This window comes from Taurulus bubalis (assembly GCF_910589615.1).
Source record: "Taurulus bubalis genome assembly, chromosome: 8".
In the NCBI taxonomy this organism is placed as follows: domain Eukaryota; kingdom Metazoa; phylum Chordata; class Actinopteri; order Perciformes; family Cottidae; genus Taurulus; species Taurulus bubalis.
Genome location: NC_136596.1, coordinates 19,608,397 through 19,623,339, shown reverse-complemented (window position 1 = coordinate 19,623,339; position 14,943 = coordinate 19,608,397). Strand labels below are relative to the sequence as shown.

Here is a 14,943-nt window from a genome sequence, read left to right as displayed (position 1 = left end):
CTAACTGATTAAAAAAGCTTGTAAAACCGAGCATGCACACTGAGGAGGGTGTCAGCTGACACTTTATTCTTCTTTGCATCAGGAATGCAGCATTTACATCATGGATGTACCAGAATACTAGAAACATTGAATTATTATGAGCACGATTGGTGGAGACAATAAGAACACTTGAAACCAACACCGATTAAGAATCAGTTTTAATTTCTTAACACACATTGACTTCCATGAACACAGGACAGAAACAATGTCACTTTGGTCCAATAGTACCTCAGATATATAAAGTCTGTATAAAAGAACCATTTAAGTTCATATAGACACTTTGGCATCCCATTCTTCATCAGTGTAGCTTGCCTTACAATATTTTCTCAACCCACCCTCTTTCAAGTTTCTTTTAGTTATGATGTCATATTCACACAGGTAAGAAAGAAAGGCTACAGTAGACTGTGTTATTTATATATATATATATATATATATATATATATATATATATATATATATATATATATATATATATATATATATATATATATATATATATATATATACACATATACACACACACACACACACAAGTGGATATTTTTCATTGGACAACAGAAACAAAGACATGTTAATTCATCAATAAAACTAATGAAGTACAGTCAATATGTTTAGTGTTTCAGTGCTGAATTTTCAAGTACGATATAAAGGCATCTAGAAAAAAAAAATTAAGTTACAGTGAAACGTGGACCAGGAAATGTCTTCTTTCATGTTTACATTCTCCAGTTAAACCCATCGGGTTGAGGCTGACATTTTTGGAAACCAGCCATCATGTTCGCTCATCTGCCGCTCTTTGATAATGCAAATAACAGGCTCTTAGTCAAGCAGTGTACACGGTCAGTCTCTAGAACTGACACATTTACCATAACAATGTTCCATCTGAAGGAAAGTCTGCATCATGGCCATTTATATGAATCCTTTCTGTCATATGCATTGAATGTGTTATAACTCCGTTATGGGGTTCATTCTGTACACATGATATCTATTGTACGTCTGTCCATCCGGGGAAAGGGATCCCTCCTCCGTTTCTCTCTCTTTCTCAGGTTTTTTCCTTATTTTTCTCCCTGTTAAAGGGTTGTTTTGGAGGGATTTTTCCTAATTTGTGATTTTGGGCTATACAAAATAAATTGAACTGAATTTAAACGACTGATGCCATTCAACATAGCTACTAAAAAAGGTCAGCGGATTTCATTTGTCCAAAATCAAAGTCAAGCTCTCCGTCATGCAGGTTGCCTTCGTTTGCGTTGTCAAAGCTGTTCTTCCCGTGGATCTGTTTGAGGTGCTTGCGGAGAACTGGCTTGTGAGCGAAAACCATTTCACAGTAGTTGCAGCGGTGTGGCTTATCCCCACTGTGCAGGTTTAGGTGATCCAGCAAAGAACACTTTTGGGTGAAGGTCTTACCACAGATTTTACACTGGAAGGGCTTGATGCCTGCATGGACACGCATATGTCGGTGCAGGTTGCCCTTCTGCGTGAAGGTCTTGCCGCACAGCAGGCACATGAACAGTTTGTGCATCTTGAGGTGGTTGGCGTAGTTTTCCAGCTGGCGGAAGACCCGGGAGCACTTGGGACACTGGTGGTACCACTGCAGAGGTTTGTCGTAGTTCCTCTGGTGCACACTGTGCTTCTCTGCAGGAGGGGGACTGAGCGGGTATCCGGCCAGGCCGGGTGGAACCGCCATCTCACTGCCACGACTGTCCACAGTGGAGTTGATGAGAGAGTGCTGGGGCTCAGGGGAGTGGAGTGTAGGAGGAGCAGGACTGGTGAGGAGGTTACCAGTGATGGAGTTTTCTGCTACGTCAGACACAGACTCCACTTTTACTATAGTGATGTCACTCTCCACCACACCCTGCTTTGGACGTTTGCCTAAGATCTGAAGAGGGGACGTAGGCTGTATGATCACATCATCATCGTCGTCATCATCGCTGCCATCATCCACATCGCTGCCATCGTCGCCATTGTTGTCGTCCCCAACCTTCACCACCTCCTCCTCCTCCTCATCCTGATGAACAGTCCGAACCTGAGAGCGCTCTTGCTCTTTCTGGGCCTGGAAGGTTAAACCACCCTCTTTCTTCGCCCTCTTCATACCCACATCCACCTCCAGCTTGCGTGCAGACTGAGGTTTGATGAACTTGCTGAGAGCTTGAGTGCATTGCTCCACGATGTGGCCCATTTGGAGAAAGCTGGCCACTGTCAGGTAATTCACAAGCTCCAGCTCAGGAAACTCCAGCTGACCTGTGTAGCAGGACAGCAGCAGCTGTTGGCCCACCTCCGCCTCCTGGATCATGGAGATCTGGACCTCCCTGGAGTCCTGCTGAAGGATGAACTGGTCCCTCAAGAAAGAGGAGCCGGCTGCAAACACTACCTTGTGACCAGGGACCTCCAGCTGGTTGATACGCACGCTGACATCACAGAAGCGTTTCTGGTGTCGTAGGAGGTTCATCTTCTGCAGCATGGAGTCCCCAAATGTGGAGAAGCGGAACTGCAGGATCACTTGGTTCTGGGCCATAGTGAACCGAGGGCCAGCAGCAGCAGTGCACCTGTTCAAAAAATAAAAATACAGACTGTGTTATCTCTCCTAAACAGCACAATATAAATAGTAAGAGTTTTACATTTAGTCTTTAACTCTTGTACGTCAGATGGCAGGCAGTAATACATGCATTTAGCTGAACATGACATTGATAGCATAGCTATTGCCCCTAAACAGCTCTTAACATGGCGACTGCGCACTAACATGCACGACAAGGCATGCGCGCTGCAGGCCCGCGGATAACAACACATATACAGAGGGACAGTGACTTGATTCAGGTATAGACAGTAATCCACACATGTTGTATCTCTACATTAGTCATCTAAAGTGGTTTGATACCATATTAATACTTTGGATGTGAAATAATAGAACATATAACGCTATAGCAAAAGGGCTAATTATGTAAACTATCACCACCTGAGTCAATAACAATCGTCAAGATCCAGCAGCTCAAATAATAACTACATTAACTGGTAAAACGAGTTTAAAACGCTGCAACGTCACTTGTTCAAGTGTTGCTGAGGTTTGATACACGAGACATCAACGTTGACGCCGTCTAGCTTCAACGTTAGCTTAGCGCCGCCGATACAGTAACGTTACCAGTGAATTACCGGCTCTCTGAAGGTAAAATAGGTGACTTTAGCCTGTGTTTAAACGATACTCTTTGGGGGACAGTGAGACGAGCCGGTGATCGTGAGCAACGCGCCTCTCCGTGCTCACAGCGAGCGTCGATCATGTAAACAATCAATCACACGTCGGCCTGCTCCTCCTCTCGCCTCGAGCTGTGAGGGCGCGAGCCCCGCTGCGGACCGACTCGCCAACTGACAACGTCTCCCCGTTCACGGACACGGTAGTGCGGGTTTCGTACCTGTTGACCCTTTGTAAACAAGCCCGTTAAAGACGGGTCGTCATCGGTAGGAGGCTGTCGTGGGGGAAATTAAAGAGCTGCTCCGGATGCACACACAAAAAAAAACCTATTTAAAGGGCCAGTGCACGCGAACAGGACTCCTCCTGGTGGTTGAGTGTGAGGACTTGAAATGGTTTCTCGCTAAATCGGAATGGGACAGCACTCATCACGTTACAACGTCAAAAGTAATATTATGTACAATTGTGGGTATTTACTTTTATACTATTTTTTTGTTATACTATTTTTACCCAAATATAAACCTAATAATTAAATGTTAACATTAGGAAACATATTAAGATGACCCCTGTGTTTTTTTCCCCAGTACCCACGCCAAACCTACAAGGTGAAGAAGTCTAAAACTGTATATGAGAAAGGTGGTAAATCCAGTTATCGACCATGGTGAGTAAAATGTGTCTATATTCCCAGGGCTGTCCCAATATGTATGTCTCTAGAGAGGATTCAAGATGAGGAATAAAAATCACCTATGTAGATCTCCATAGTCCTTTAATTAAACAATCTGGGAAATAAATATCACTCTTTTGTTAAAGATGTGAAATAGAGTCACAGATACAAAAAGGCTAGAACCCACTGGCCTAATATATGACATTGAGTCCGAATGCATGAATTTATCTATGAATTATTGGGGGTCTTTTCAACTCTACTAAAGCACATAGCTCAGTTATGAAGTCTTGATATCGTAATCTTTTCATATACAGTTGGGGAAAAAAGTATTCAGTCAGCCAAAATGAGAAAAGAAAATCCAGAAAATCACATTGTCTGATTTTTAAAGAATTTATTTGCAAATTATGGTGGAAAATAAGTATTTGGTCAATAACAAAAGTTCATCTCAATACTTTGTTATATACCGTTTGTTGGCAATGACAGAGGTCAAACGTTTTCTGTAAGTCTTCACACGGTTTTCACACACTGTTGCTGGTATTTTGGCCCATTCCTCCATGCAGATCTCCTCTAGAGTAGTGATGTTTTGGGGCTGTTGCTGGGCAACACAGACTTTCAACTCCCTCCAAAGATTTTCTATGGGGTTGAGATCTGGAGACTGGCTAGGCCACTCCAGGACCTTGAAATGCTTCATAGAAGCCACTCCGTTGCCCGGGCGGTGTGTTTGGGATCATTGTCATGCTGAAAGACCCAGCCACGTTTCACCTTTAATGCCCTTGCTGATGGAAGGAGGTTTTCACTCAAAATCTCACGATACATGGCCCCATTCATTCTATCCTTTTTACACGGATCAGTCGTCCTGGTCCCTTTGCAGAAAAACAGTCCCAAAGCATGATGTTTCCACCCCCATGCTTCACAGTAGGTATGGTGTTCTTTGGATGTAACTCAGCATTTTTTCTCCTCCAAACACGACTAGTTGAGTTTCTACCAAAAAGTTCTATTTTGATTTCATCTGACCATATGACATTCTCCCAATCCTCTTCTGGATCATCCAAATGCTCTCTAGCAAACTTCAGACTGGCCTGGACATGTACTGGCTTGAGCAGGGGGACACGTCTGGCACTGCAGGATTTGAGTCCATGGCGACGTAGTGTGTTACTGATGGTAGCCTTTGTTACTTTGGTCCCAGCTCTCTGCAGGTCATTCACTTGGTCCCCCCCCCGTGTGGTTCTGGGATTTTTGTTCACCGCTCTTGTGATAATTTTGACCCCATGGGGTGAGATCTTGCGTGGAGCCCCAGATCTTGTTTGTAGGTGACCAAATACTTATTTTACAGATGAATTCACCAATTAATTCACTAAAAATCAGACATTGTGATTTCCTGGATTCTTCCCCCCATTCTGTCTCTCATAGTTGAAGTGTACCTATGATGAAAATTACAGGCCTAAGTGGGAGAACTTGCACAATTGGTGGCTGACTAAATACTTTTTTTTCCCACTGTGTGTGTGTATGTATATGTGTGTGTGTGTATATATATATATATATATATATATATATAAAATAAAATAAGCTCTAATGATGGGACTGTGTCAGAAGGTTTGTCAAACAGTAAAATCACAAATGGTCTGCTTTACAAAGTGGATTGCTTCCTTCCAAGTACATGTTTACATCCAGTAATCATTCAACCATTCATGAAATGAAAAAAAAGTTTATTATAATTATTTAGAAAATAAAATGCACATATGGGAAGTCAAGACTGTAATTTAATTTGTCAATTAAGGAGGTTTGGAGTGTCATGTCCTCTTGATAAACCTAGAAAAGAAGACAGAGGGAAACCATGTCATTAAATTACAATTTCAAGTGCGGTCTTTCACCTGAAAGTGTGCAAAACATCTAATTTACATTAATTCATCGTGAAATATATAACAGGTCACTTTCACTATGCAGGACTACTGTATTTTGTCACAAGAAACAAATAATAAATTAGTTGATTACATTCATATTTATTATGTTTTGAATTTATGGTTCAATAAAATATAACATAATATCATGCATGTTTTTCATCTTTGACAATTCCAGAAACACTAGAATAACTTATCGTACTGTGAATGTTTGATTGAATTAATAAACAGTTGTTTCACATATAAAATGACATCAACAGGGTGAGTTGTATACTCTATTGTACCATCTTCCATACCAGGTGAAACAGCATCCACCCAAAATGACCATGGCCACCAGTACTATGGATAGAGCAGCAGACAGAAATGAAACCCTCAGAACATACGATGTACCTGGAACAAAGAAATGCTGCGTGTGAGTAACAAAGAGCACTTTCTACGTGTTTGAAATACTTTGTTTCCTTCTCCCTTCTGATCACTGTACCTTTGCACTTTACAGATACGTTCCCCCACTGTCCTGATAGTAAACATGTTGAACTATTGTTTCCACTCATCTGGTCAAATCCATCCATGCATTCATACAGCACCACACTGCCCGGTCTACTGGTGCCATCCCACCGGAGGTTAGTATGGGGCAGTGTTAGTGGGCGGCCACAGCTTATTTCTGCACACAGACATAAATTAGCAATATATCACAAAGAAAACCACAAATGGCACAGTTAATTCTTCCATGACAACTGAACAGGAGATGCAACATAATGAGAACAAGTTTTTAATTACACTTTTGTTTGTTTGAAATGTTGCAGCACATAACCCGCTGTAAAACCACATTATGCCATTTTTACACTTTGGTATTTGTGTGGATTAAACAAACAAGATATAATGTGTTGTGAGCTTTTAAGGTGTTGGGAGGTGGATTTTGTTACCATTGAACAGAGCCTGTTTCCTTTCTTTATACTAAACAAAGCATTTTATTGAACGGCCAGATATGAGAGTGGTAACGATCTGTCAACTAACTCTCAGCAAGAAAGCAAATTTGTTACACTGATAAACAACCTCAGAGCCCAAAGTGGAGATTTTATCCCACAGCATGGGTGAGAGTGGGGGATGGGTGGCGGCACTCCACAGTCAACTTCTAGTATGGAAATTGCAATACTTAATTAGGTGAACATTTCACTCTACAACAGCAATGGAGAAACAATGCTGACCACAGCAGGAGGAAGATGTTTACCTTTGCATGAGATGTTTGGTTGTGTCCAGTAACCATTAACTGAGCACAGTGACATGTTATTTCCTTCACTGTGATAAAATCCTATTTTACAGTAGTAGGTCACTGTGCTTCCAGGGCTGGAGCTGCCAATCCACACCCGCCCAGTGTGAGGCAGTGTAGGAGGGTCCCCACATAATATGTCTGGGACAGAAAAGTAAGCAAACAGTGGGTTATACAAATGTTGTGTGTATATATATATATATATATATATATATATATATATATATATATATATATATATATATATATATATATATATATATATATATATATATATATACACAACATCATATTTTGTAAGGGCAGCTGCAGTGTATATACTAAATGTCTTTTTCTTTAAAGTAAGCCATTCCACTTCCACACACGGCCTCTACAAGGAAACACATGCACCACAACCATGTCACATGAACACCAAGATCCAGATTAATTTACTTTCAGTTAACTCAGGAAGTTAAGCTGCAAAGAGATAACAGAACAAACTGTATATGTGTCTTGTCTGTATGTTTTCCAGTGATATTGTAATTACTCTAACATTATCTGATAAAACAATGACGGTACCTTGACAGCGAATAGACGGTCTCTCCCACTGTCCAGCAGAAGTACAGATGGATACATTGCCCTTTCCAACATTATGATATCCAGAGTTACACTGATAAACCACCTCGGTGCCCATCCTTGAACTCTTATTCCACAGCATATGCGAGTGAGGGAGGGCAGGGGGAGAGCCACAGTCAACCTCTGAGGGCCAAAGCAGTGACATGCTGCATGAAATCGTCATCACTGGAAAATCTTCAGGTACTCTTTCCGACCAAACAGTTTTATGATCCCTGTTACCGATACAGCCTGATGATGCTGGATCGGATGCTGATCACATCATCATATCGTTAATCAGCTCATTTACGCTATTTAGGAACAACAATAACACTTGTTCAGATCAGTTAGCGAGTTACATCCTGCCCAATTTGTACTGCACATGTGCAAACTAGTACTACACACCTGTGGTTAAACACTTTGATACTATTCCTTGATAATGCTACATTGTGAACAACAAATCTGAATTGAAATCGGCAGGAGGAGAGCTAGTTAACGTTAACTGTAGCAAAGTGGGTAGCAAAGGTCTGCAGAGCTAGCCGACAGCTAGCATGGCTAAAAGTACTCATGGTTATATTTTCTAATTGACAGTTAAGAACTCCAGAAAATCCAAACAATGAAACAAACACAAGCAGAGAAAGCAACGTACACATGTGCAATGTGCTAATGCAAAAGCAGTGGAAAAAGGCAGACTTTAAAAAAAACATTTTACGTGCGTATTTTGCTACCTTCACAGACCATGGTGGCTCTGCTCCACAGTCCATCAGCTCCACACACAGATCTGCCGTCTCCACTCCTACACACAAAGCCTTCATCACAGACAAACATGACCACACTGCCGTATGTGGTGCCTGTGACTGACAGCAGCACTGCGTCCTCCACTGAGGCCGGCTGGCCACAGTCTACCTCTGAGTGAGACAAGAACAAACAGAAGTCAAGATTAGATCTAGCTGTTTACCCGCCAACTCCAAGCAGACACTGCCGCTGTCATACCAGCCAGGACCGAACTGAGGGGTACAAACCAACGACATAAAGGGATGGGTTAGACTGAATTTGCAATGTGTCTCTTTTGCAGTACAATGTGTGTGGAGCAAAACGGATAAAATACACAGTAGGAACTAAATCTCCTTTGAAAGGGTTTGAAAGCATACTGCCCTCTTCCTTGATTGTCTGGAGCTGAGTCCCAAACCCTCTACTACTACATACTGGAACAGTGTCAATTTATTATAACCGTAGCTGTCAGTATGCTGATCAAAATCCCATTAATGCTGTCTTACCTTCGCAGGAAGCGGTGTCTGTGAGAGGGTTGAAGGGCTCAACTCCATTGTGGACTTGATATCCCAGCTGGCAGCTGCAGTCAAAACTACCATCAAAATTCCTGCATTGAGCTCTTACTCCACACACGTCTCTGAACCTGCACTCGTCATTGTCTGCACAATACATGGTAAAGGAGCATGTGACATACAAAGGATCACAAAAGGCTGGTTTTACAGGTAAAAGTCCAACCTTCATGTTGTCTTAGTCACCGCTCTGTAGTGTTATGCCTACAGCCTAAACTCACCCTGGCAGTGGGTTCCATCATTTGGGATGAAGAAAGCCTTGTTGTTAGAAGTTCTGTAGCCAGCCAGGCAGGTACAGTAGTAGCTGCCAAATGTGTTCTGGCAGGTGGTGTGCTGCCCACAGATCTTATTGGCACCCATCTGACACTCATCTTTATCTAGAAGAAAACATATTTATTGCACTTCAACATAGGAGAGAGAGGGTTGAAATAATTTACGTTATAAATTTCTGCTGTGCTGTTCCTACTTTGACAAGTCAAACTTCCACACACGGCCTCTACAAGGAATAACATGCACCACAACCATGTCACATGAACACCAAGATCCAGATTAATTTACTTTCAGTTAACTCAGGAAGTTAAGCTGCAAAGAGATAACAGAACAAACTGTATACATGTCTTGTCTGTATGTTTTCCAGTGATATTGTACTTACTCTAAAATGGTCTGATAAAACAATGACGGTACCTTGACAGCGAATAGACGGTCTCTCCCACTGTCCAGCAGAAGTACAGATGGATACATTGCCCTTTCCAACATTATGATATCCAGAGTTACACTGATAAACCACCTCGGTGCCCATCCTTGAACTCTTATTCCACAGCATATGCGAGTGAAGGAGGGCAGGGGGAGAGCCACAGTCAACCTCTGAGGGCCAAAGCAGTGACATGCTGCATGAAATCGTCATCACTGGAAAATCTTCAGGTACTCTTTCCGACCAAACAGTTTTATGATCCCTGTTACCGATACAGCCTGATGATGCTGGATCGGATGCTGATCACATCATCATATCGTGAATTAGCTCATTATTAGTAAGTCATTTGACTTATTAGTAAGTAATTTTACCTAAAACTAGCTTCACAATATGTCTTAACAGAAAATGCTCGAAAAGATTTCCTGCCATTTTATATTTGAAGAGAAAACCATTTCAGGGGTTATAGACATTGTTTTAATTACCTTGGCACAACAGAGTTGGGAGGGTCCACTGAGCGTTTTCATTACATGTCGATATATTAAGTCCTCCTTTGTTATAAAAGCCCTCCTTACAAACATAGAGTACAGTGCTGCCAGGGGTTGAATGGCTGTCCCACACCTGCTCAGTGGATTCAATCACAGGAGGACTTCCACACACGGCCTCTACAAGGAAACACATGCACCACAACCATGTCACATGAACACCAAGATCCAGATTAATTTACTTTCAGTTAACTCAGGAAGTTAAGCTGCAAAGAGATAACAGAACAAACTGTATATGTGTCTTGTCTGTATGTTTTCCAGTGATATTGTAATTACTCTAACATTATCTGATAAAACAATGACGGTACCTTGACAGCGAATAGACGGTCTCTCCCACTGTCCAGCAGAAGTACAGATGGATACATTGCCCTTTCCAACATTATGATATCCAGAGTTACACTGATAAACCACCTCGGTGCCCATCCTTGAACTCTTATTCCACAGCATATGCGAGTGAGGGAGGGCAGGGGGAGAGCCACAGTCAACCTCTGAGGGCCAAAGCAGTGACATGCTGCATGAAATCGTCATCACTGGAAAATCTTCAGGTACTCTTTCCGACCAAACAGTTTTATGATCCCTGTTACCGATACAGCCTGATGATGCTGGATCGGATGCTGATCACATCATCATATCGTTAATCAGCTCATTTACGCTATTTAGGAACAACAATAACACTTGTTCAGATCAGTTAGCGAGTTACATCCTGCCCAATTTGTACTGCACATGTGCAAACTAGTACTACACACCTGTGGTTAAACACTTTGATACTATTCCTTGATAATGCTACATTGTGAACAACAAATCTGAATTGAAATCGGCAGGAGGCGAGCTAGTTAACGTTAACTGTAGCAAAGTGGGTAGCAAAGGTCTGCAGAGCTAGCCGACAGCTAGCATGGCTAAAAGTACTCATGGTTATATTTTCTAATTGACAGTTAAGAACTCCAGAAAATCCAAACAATGAAACAAACACAAGCAGAGAAAGCAACGTACACATGTGCAATGTGCTAATGCAAAAGCAGTGGAAAAAGGCAGACTTTAAAAAAAACATTTTACGTGCGTATTTTGCTACCTTCACAGACCATGGTGGCTCTGCTCCACAGTCCATCAGCTCCACAAAAAGATCTGCCGTCTCCACTCCTACACACAAAGCCTTCATCACAGACAAACATGACCACACTGCCGTATGTGGTGCCTGTGACTGACAGCAGCACTGCGTCCTCCACTGAGGCCGGCTGGCCACAGTCTACCTCTGAGTGAGACAAGAACAAACAGAAGTCAAGATTAGATCTAGCTGTTTACCCGCCAACTCCAAGCAGACACTGCCGCTGTCATACCAGCCAGGACCGAACTGAGGGGTACAAACCAACGACATAAAGGGATGGGTTAGACTGAATTTGCAATGTGTCTCTTTTGCAGTACAATGTGTGTGGAGCAAAACGGATAAAATACACAGTAGGAACTAAATCTCCTTTGAAAGGGTTTGAAAGCATACTGCCCTCTTCCTTGATTGTCTGGAGCTGAGTCCCAAACCCTCTACTACTACATACTGGAACAGTGTCAATTTATTATAACCGTAGCTGTCAGTATGCTGATCAAAATCCCATTAATGCTGTCTTACCTTCGCAGGAAGCGGTGTCTGTGAGAGGGTTGAAGGGCTCAACTCCATTGTGGACTTGATATCCCAGCTGGCAGCTGCAGTCAAAACTACCATCAAAGTTCCTGCATTGAGCTCCTTCTCCACACACGTTTCTGATCCTGCACTCGTCATTGTCTGCACAATACATGGTAAAGGAGCATGTGACATACAAAGGATCACGAAAGGCTGGTTTTACAGGTAAAAGTCCAACCTTCATGTTGTCTTAGTCACCGCTCTGTAGTGTTATGCCTACAGCCTAAACTCACCCTGGCAGTGGGTTCCATCATTTGGGATGAAGACAGCCTTGTTGTTAGAAGTTATGTAGCCAGCCAGGCAGGTACAGTAGTAGCTGCCATATGTGTTCTGGCAGGTGGTGTGCTGCCCACAGATCTTATTGGCACCCATCTGACACTCATCTTTATCTAGAAGAAAACATATTTATTGCACTTCAACATAGGAGAGAAACAACTCTTATTCTTAACATTCATATATTACCACCTTGTACAGGCGATCTTGGCAAATGTGTCAGAGTTATTCACACATCGAGGACATGGAGCAACATTAGCATTCATTTGAAGTTCGTCCACTTGACGAATTTACAGTCCAATATTCATATTAGCTTTGCTGTCCACCATACTCCAATATGTGCACTATCTAGTCACTGACTTTGTCTGTCTGCTGAGCAGATGGCTTGTTGCGGGTTTGTAGAGCTTTTTTTTGCTCCAGCTGCTTGTGCTGCTGCTGGTAACGATGCTCATGGGAACAGTGGGACTGAACTAAAACAGTAAAGTTGGGAGTGATAATTCTCTGTGGGTTCGCCACTGCGAGCGACACCTGTCACATAACACAAAGTCATTTGATCCATTGTCAATATACAAATATGGACTAGAGCATAGATGCATTAATTTAAACCGAAGTTCTCATTGCAAATCCTTTTTCTTATCAGTAAAAATAAAAGAGGATGAGATAAAAATACTTTTTAGACTATTTAGCTTCACTTGATACATAAACACAAGGTTTTTTCTTACCTTGACAACGGGTTATACCATTTCCAATAAAGCCGTACTTGCAGGTACAGACTTTTTCAGAGCCGTTTGACTCACATTTGGCGTTAAAGTGGCAGGTGCCACACACGTCCAGAGTGTGACCTTTTGCTGGAGCTTCTGAGAGGATACAAATAACCTTCATCAGTCAACATCTTCAATGTTTTTTTTCACCCCTTCTGCAATTTTCCACAAAACATAAAAATAAAACAAATTATATTAAATAATCACCATATGGGAATGAACCGACAAAGTATTCTCACCTGCAATGAGCAGAATGACCACGATCATCACTCGGCTTCTCTCGTCCATCTTCTCGGAGAATCTCCCTGACACTCTCTTCACTTTACCAGGCACTAAAGCTCCCCATCTTCTTTTTATTGTATTTTACTTCCGTCCTGTGGTCCATGATGACACTGAGCGGATTTGATAACCAGGATTGAGAGGACTCTGTGAGTGGGTGAGCTGAGGTCACTCTGAGAAACAGCTCCTTTTTTTCAATGTGCAGATGTTTTTTTGGGGGGGAAGGGCTTAATCTGTCATTCACTGACACATTCGGTTACACTTCACACGTGTTGCACGCTCATGCTGCGGTGGCTGATAACAGCTATATTTGTCCTAACGAACCTGTTAGAGGCGCTTTTACAAAACGTAGTGGCATTTTAGATATCTTTTAAAAGCACACTAACCGCATCATCACTAAAAAAAAGGAAGTTAGTTTTGGGTCTTTAACTAGACGACTTCAAACTACATCAAGTACAAGTTAATACGAATGACATAATGCACCGCCACCCTTTGCCCTATATATTTAAAGTAACCCTTATTAAAATAACTGAATTGATCCTTTTTTAATATAATCCTCAAATGTTTCCTGGTGGTTAAACCCAATGAAAACACCCCTCCTTGTCACAGGGTCTGTAGTAGGTGTCAGTTGGCGTGCTGTGGGAGGGGAAGATAAGTGTGGTGAGCTGCTATCTTTAAACCAAGCATGGTCCTTACTACGGTATCTCTGTCACTCAAACCATCAAGCTCCCGCCTCACACCAGAGCCTGCTGGACTGAACTGATTAACCCCAGCCCAAAGCACACATTTAGTTCAGTTAGTTCTAGTTCAGTCAGAAATACTTATTTCAGGTGATTGACCGTTTATAGCCGATCGTTCGAGATTTAGATTTGATGAAAAGACGCTACTCTTCGAGGGAGCGCTCATATACGCATCATCGTGTTTTTGTTGAAATAATGATTCCTTCTTAAAAGGAACATACATGAACATGCTTTTTATTTAATCAATAATATCAAAGATATTACACTAAAGAGGCAGAGCAATACTGACCATGCTGTACACCTGCATGAATATAATTGGATGTTTTCAGTCAGCTGGGAGCTACACATCTGTGAATAAGGCATAAAAGAAACAGCTGATGCCAATCAGTTCTGCCTGAACTAAGCCTATATTTCATAGGCCTAAAATGCATTACTTCCTCAGCAACAAATTATTTTGGCTGGGAAAAAATGTTATGACTTGAAAGTGTAAGCGAGCCGCGAACCAAACCTGGTGGAATACAGGTGCAGAATATCCCATATTTGCTGGTGTTTAGTGATGTCTACAGAATCACACGGCAGATGGACAGTTCAGTCCTGCTTCCTCCAGTAGATGTCAAGCTTCACAGATTTTGGTTAAGGGTTTACTTGCAGGTAGGTTCCTTGTGGAGTTTTCATGTTAACAACATACATTTATATTGACATTCAGTGTTGCTGCTCACCAAAACATATTTTGATGTATCCTTAAGGTATCAAACATGTTGAATGCATTTAGTTTTCTGTCAATTTTCATTACCATTTCAACATGCATATTCAATATATTAGGTAAATGTATTGTCATAGGGGTACTTGTAAAACATTGCTCCCTTGTGCTACTAGATGACAAATCTTTACTTGCAGGTTCCAGTACAAGTTAAGATTATTGAGTTATCTCATTTGATAACATCATAGTGATGTGATCACTGTGCATTCCTAAAGTTGGTGTTCGTTGCAGTGCAGCAGTGGTTAGCCAACTTA

At 41.8% G+C, this 14,943-nt stretch overlaps 2 protein-coding genes across 4 annotated transcripts; both read right to left on the bottom strand.

Annotated features, from left to right (window-relative positions):
* Nucleotides 1-1,207: 1,207 nt before the first annotated feature.
* Nucleotides 1,208-2,548, bottom strand: zbtb26 (zinc finger and BTB domain containing 26; the record flags this gene model as incomplete). Its single annotated transcript, XM_079221872.1, has 1 exon — nucleotides 1,208-2,548. The coding sequence occupies one exon, from the start codon at nucleotides 2,546-2,548 to the stop codon at nucleotides 1,208-1,210; it is 1,341 nt and encodes a 446-aa protein (XP_079077998.1).
* Nucleotides 2,549-5,563: 3,015 nt separating this feature from the next.
* Nucleotides 5,564-13,239, bottom strand: susd1 (sushi domain containing 1). Of its 3 annotated transcripts, XM_079221790.1 has the most exons (16): nucleotides 13,150-13,239; nucleotides 12,872-13,006; nucleotides 12,110-12,265; nucleotides 11,826-11,978; nucleotides 11,277-11,456; nucleotides 10,516-10,695; nucleotides 10,148-10,327; nucleotides 9,659-9,838; nucleotides 9,196-9,351; nucleotides 8,912-9,064; nucleotides 8,363-8,542; nucleotides 7,602-7,781; nucleotides 7,005-7,184; nucleotides 6,258-6,437; nucleotides 6,073-6,166; nucleotides 5,564-5,687 (listed from the first exon to the last, which is right to left on the bottom strand). In XM_079221790.1, the coding sequence occupies exons 1-16, from the start codon at nucleotides 13,196-13,198 to the stop codon at nucleotides 5,669-5,671; spliced, it is 2,355 nt and encodes a 784-aa protein (XP_079077916.1). In that variant the 5' UTR covers nucleotides 13,199-13,239; the 3' UTR covers nucleotides 5,564-5,668. The 3 variants fall into 3 exon arrangements, with proteins under 3 accessions (XP_079077916.1, XP_079077917.1, XP_079077918.1); XM_079221791.1 differs by lacking the exon at nucleotides 7,602-7,781; XM_079221792.1 differs by lacking the exons at nucleotides 12,872-13,006; nucleotides 13,150-13,239 and having other exon boundaries at nucleotides 11,277-11,454; nucleotides 12,110-12,238.
* Between the last annotated feature and the right edge of the window lie 1,704 nt (nucleotides 13,240-14,943).

What these genes read in the sequence shown, in the direction of transcription:
- susd1 (XM_079221790.1), bottom strand. Translation starts at nt 13,198, where the DNA reads ATGGACGAGAGAAGCCGAGTGATGATCGTGGTCATTCTGCTCATTGCA. An exon ending in ACCGTCTATTCGCTGTCAAG is followed by an intron (nt 7,185 to 7,601) that starts GTACCGTCATTG and finishes TTTCTGTCCCAG; the next exon opens with ACATATTATGTGGGGACCCT. An exon ending in CGTATCTGTAAAGTGCAAAG is followed by an intron (nt 6,167 to 6,257) that starts GTACAGTGATCA and finishes TCTTTGTTCCAG; the next exon opens with GTACATCGTATGTTCTGAGG.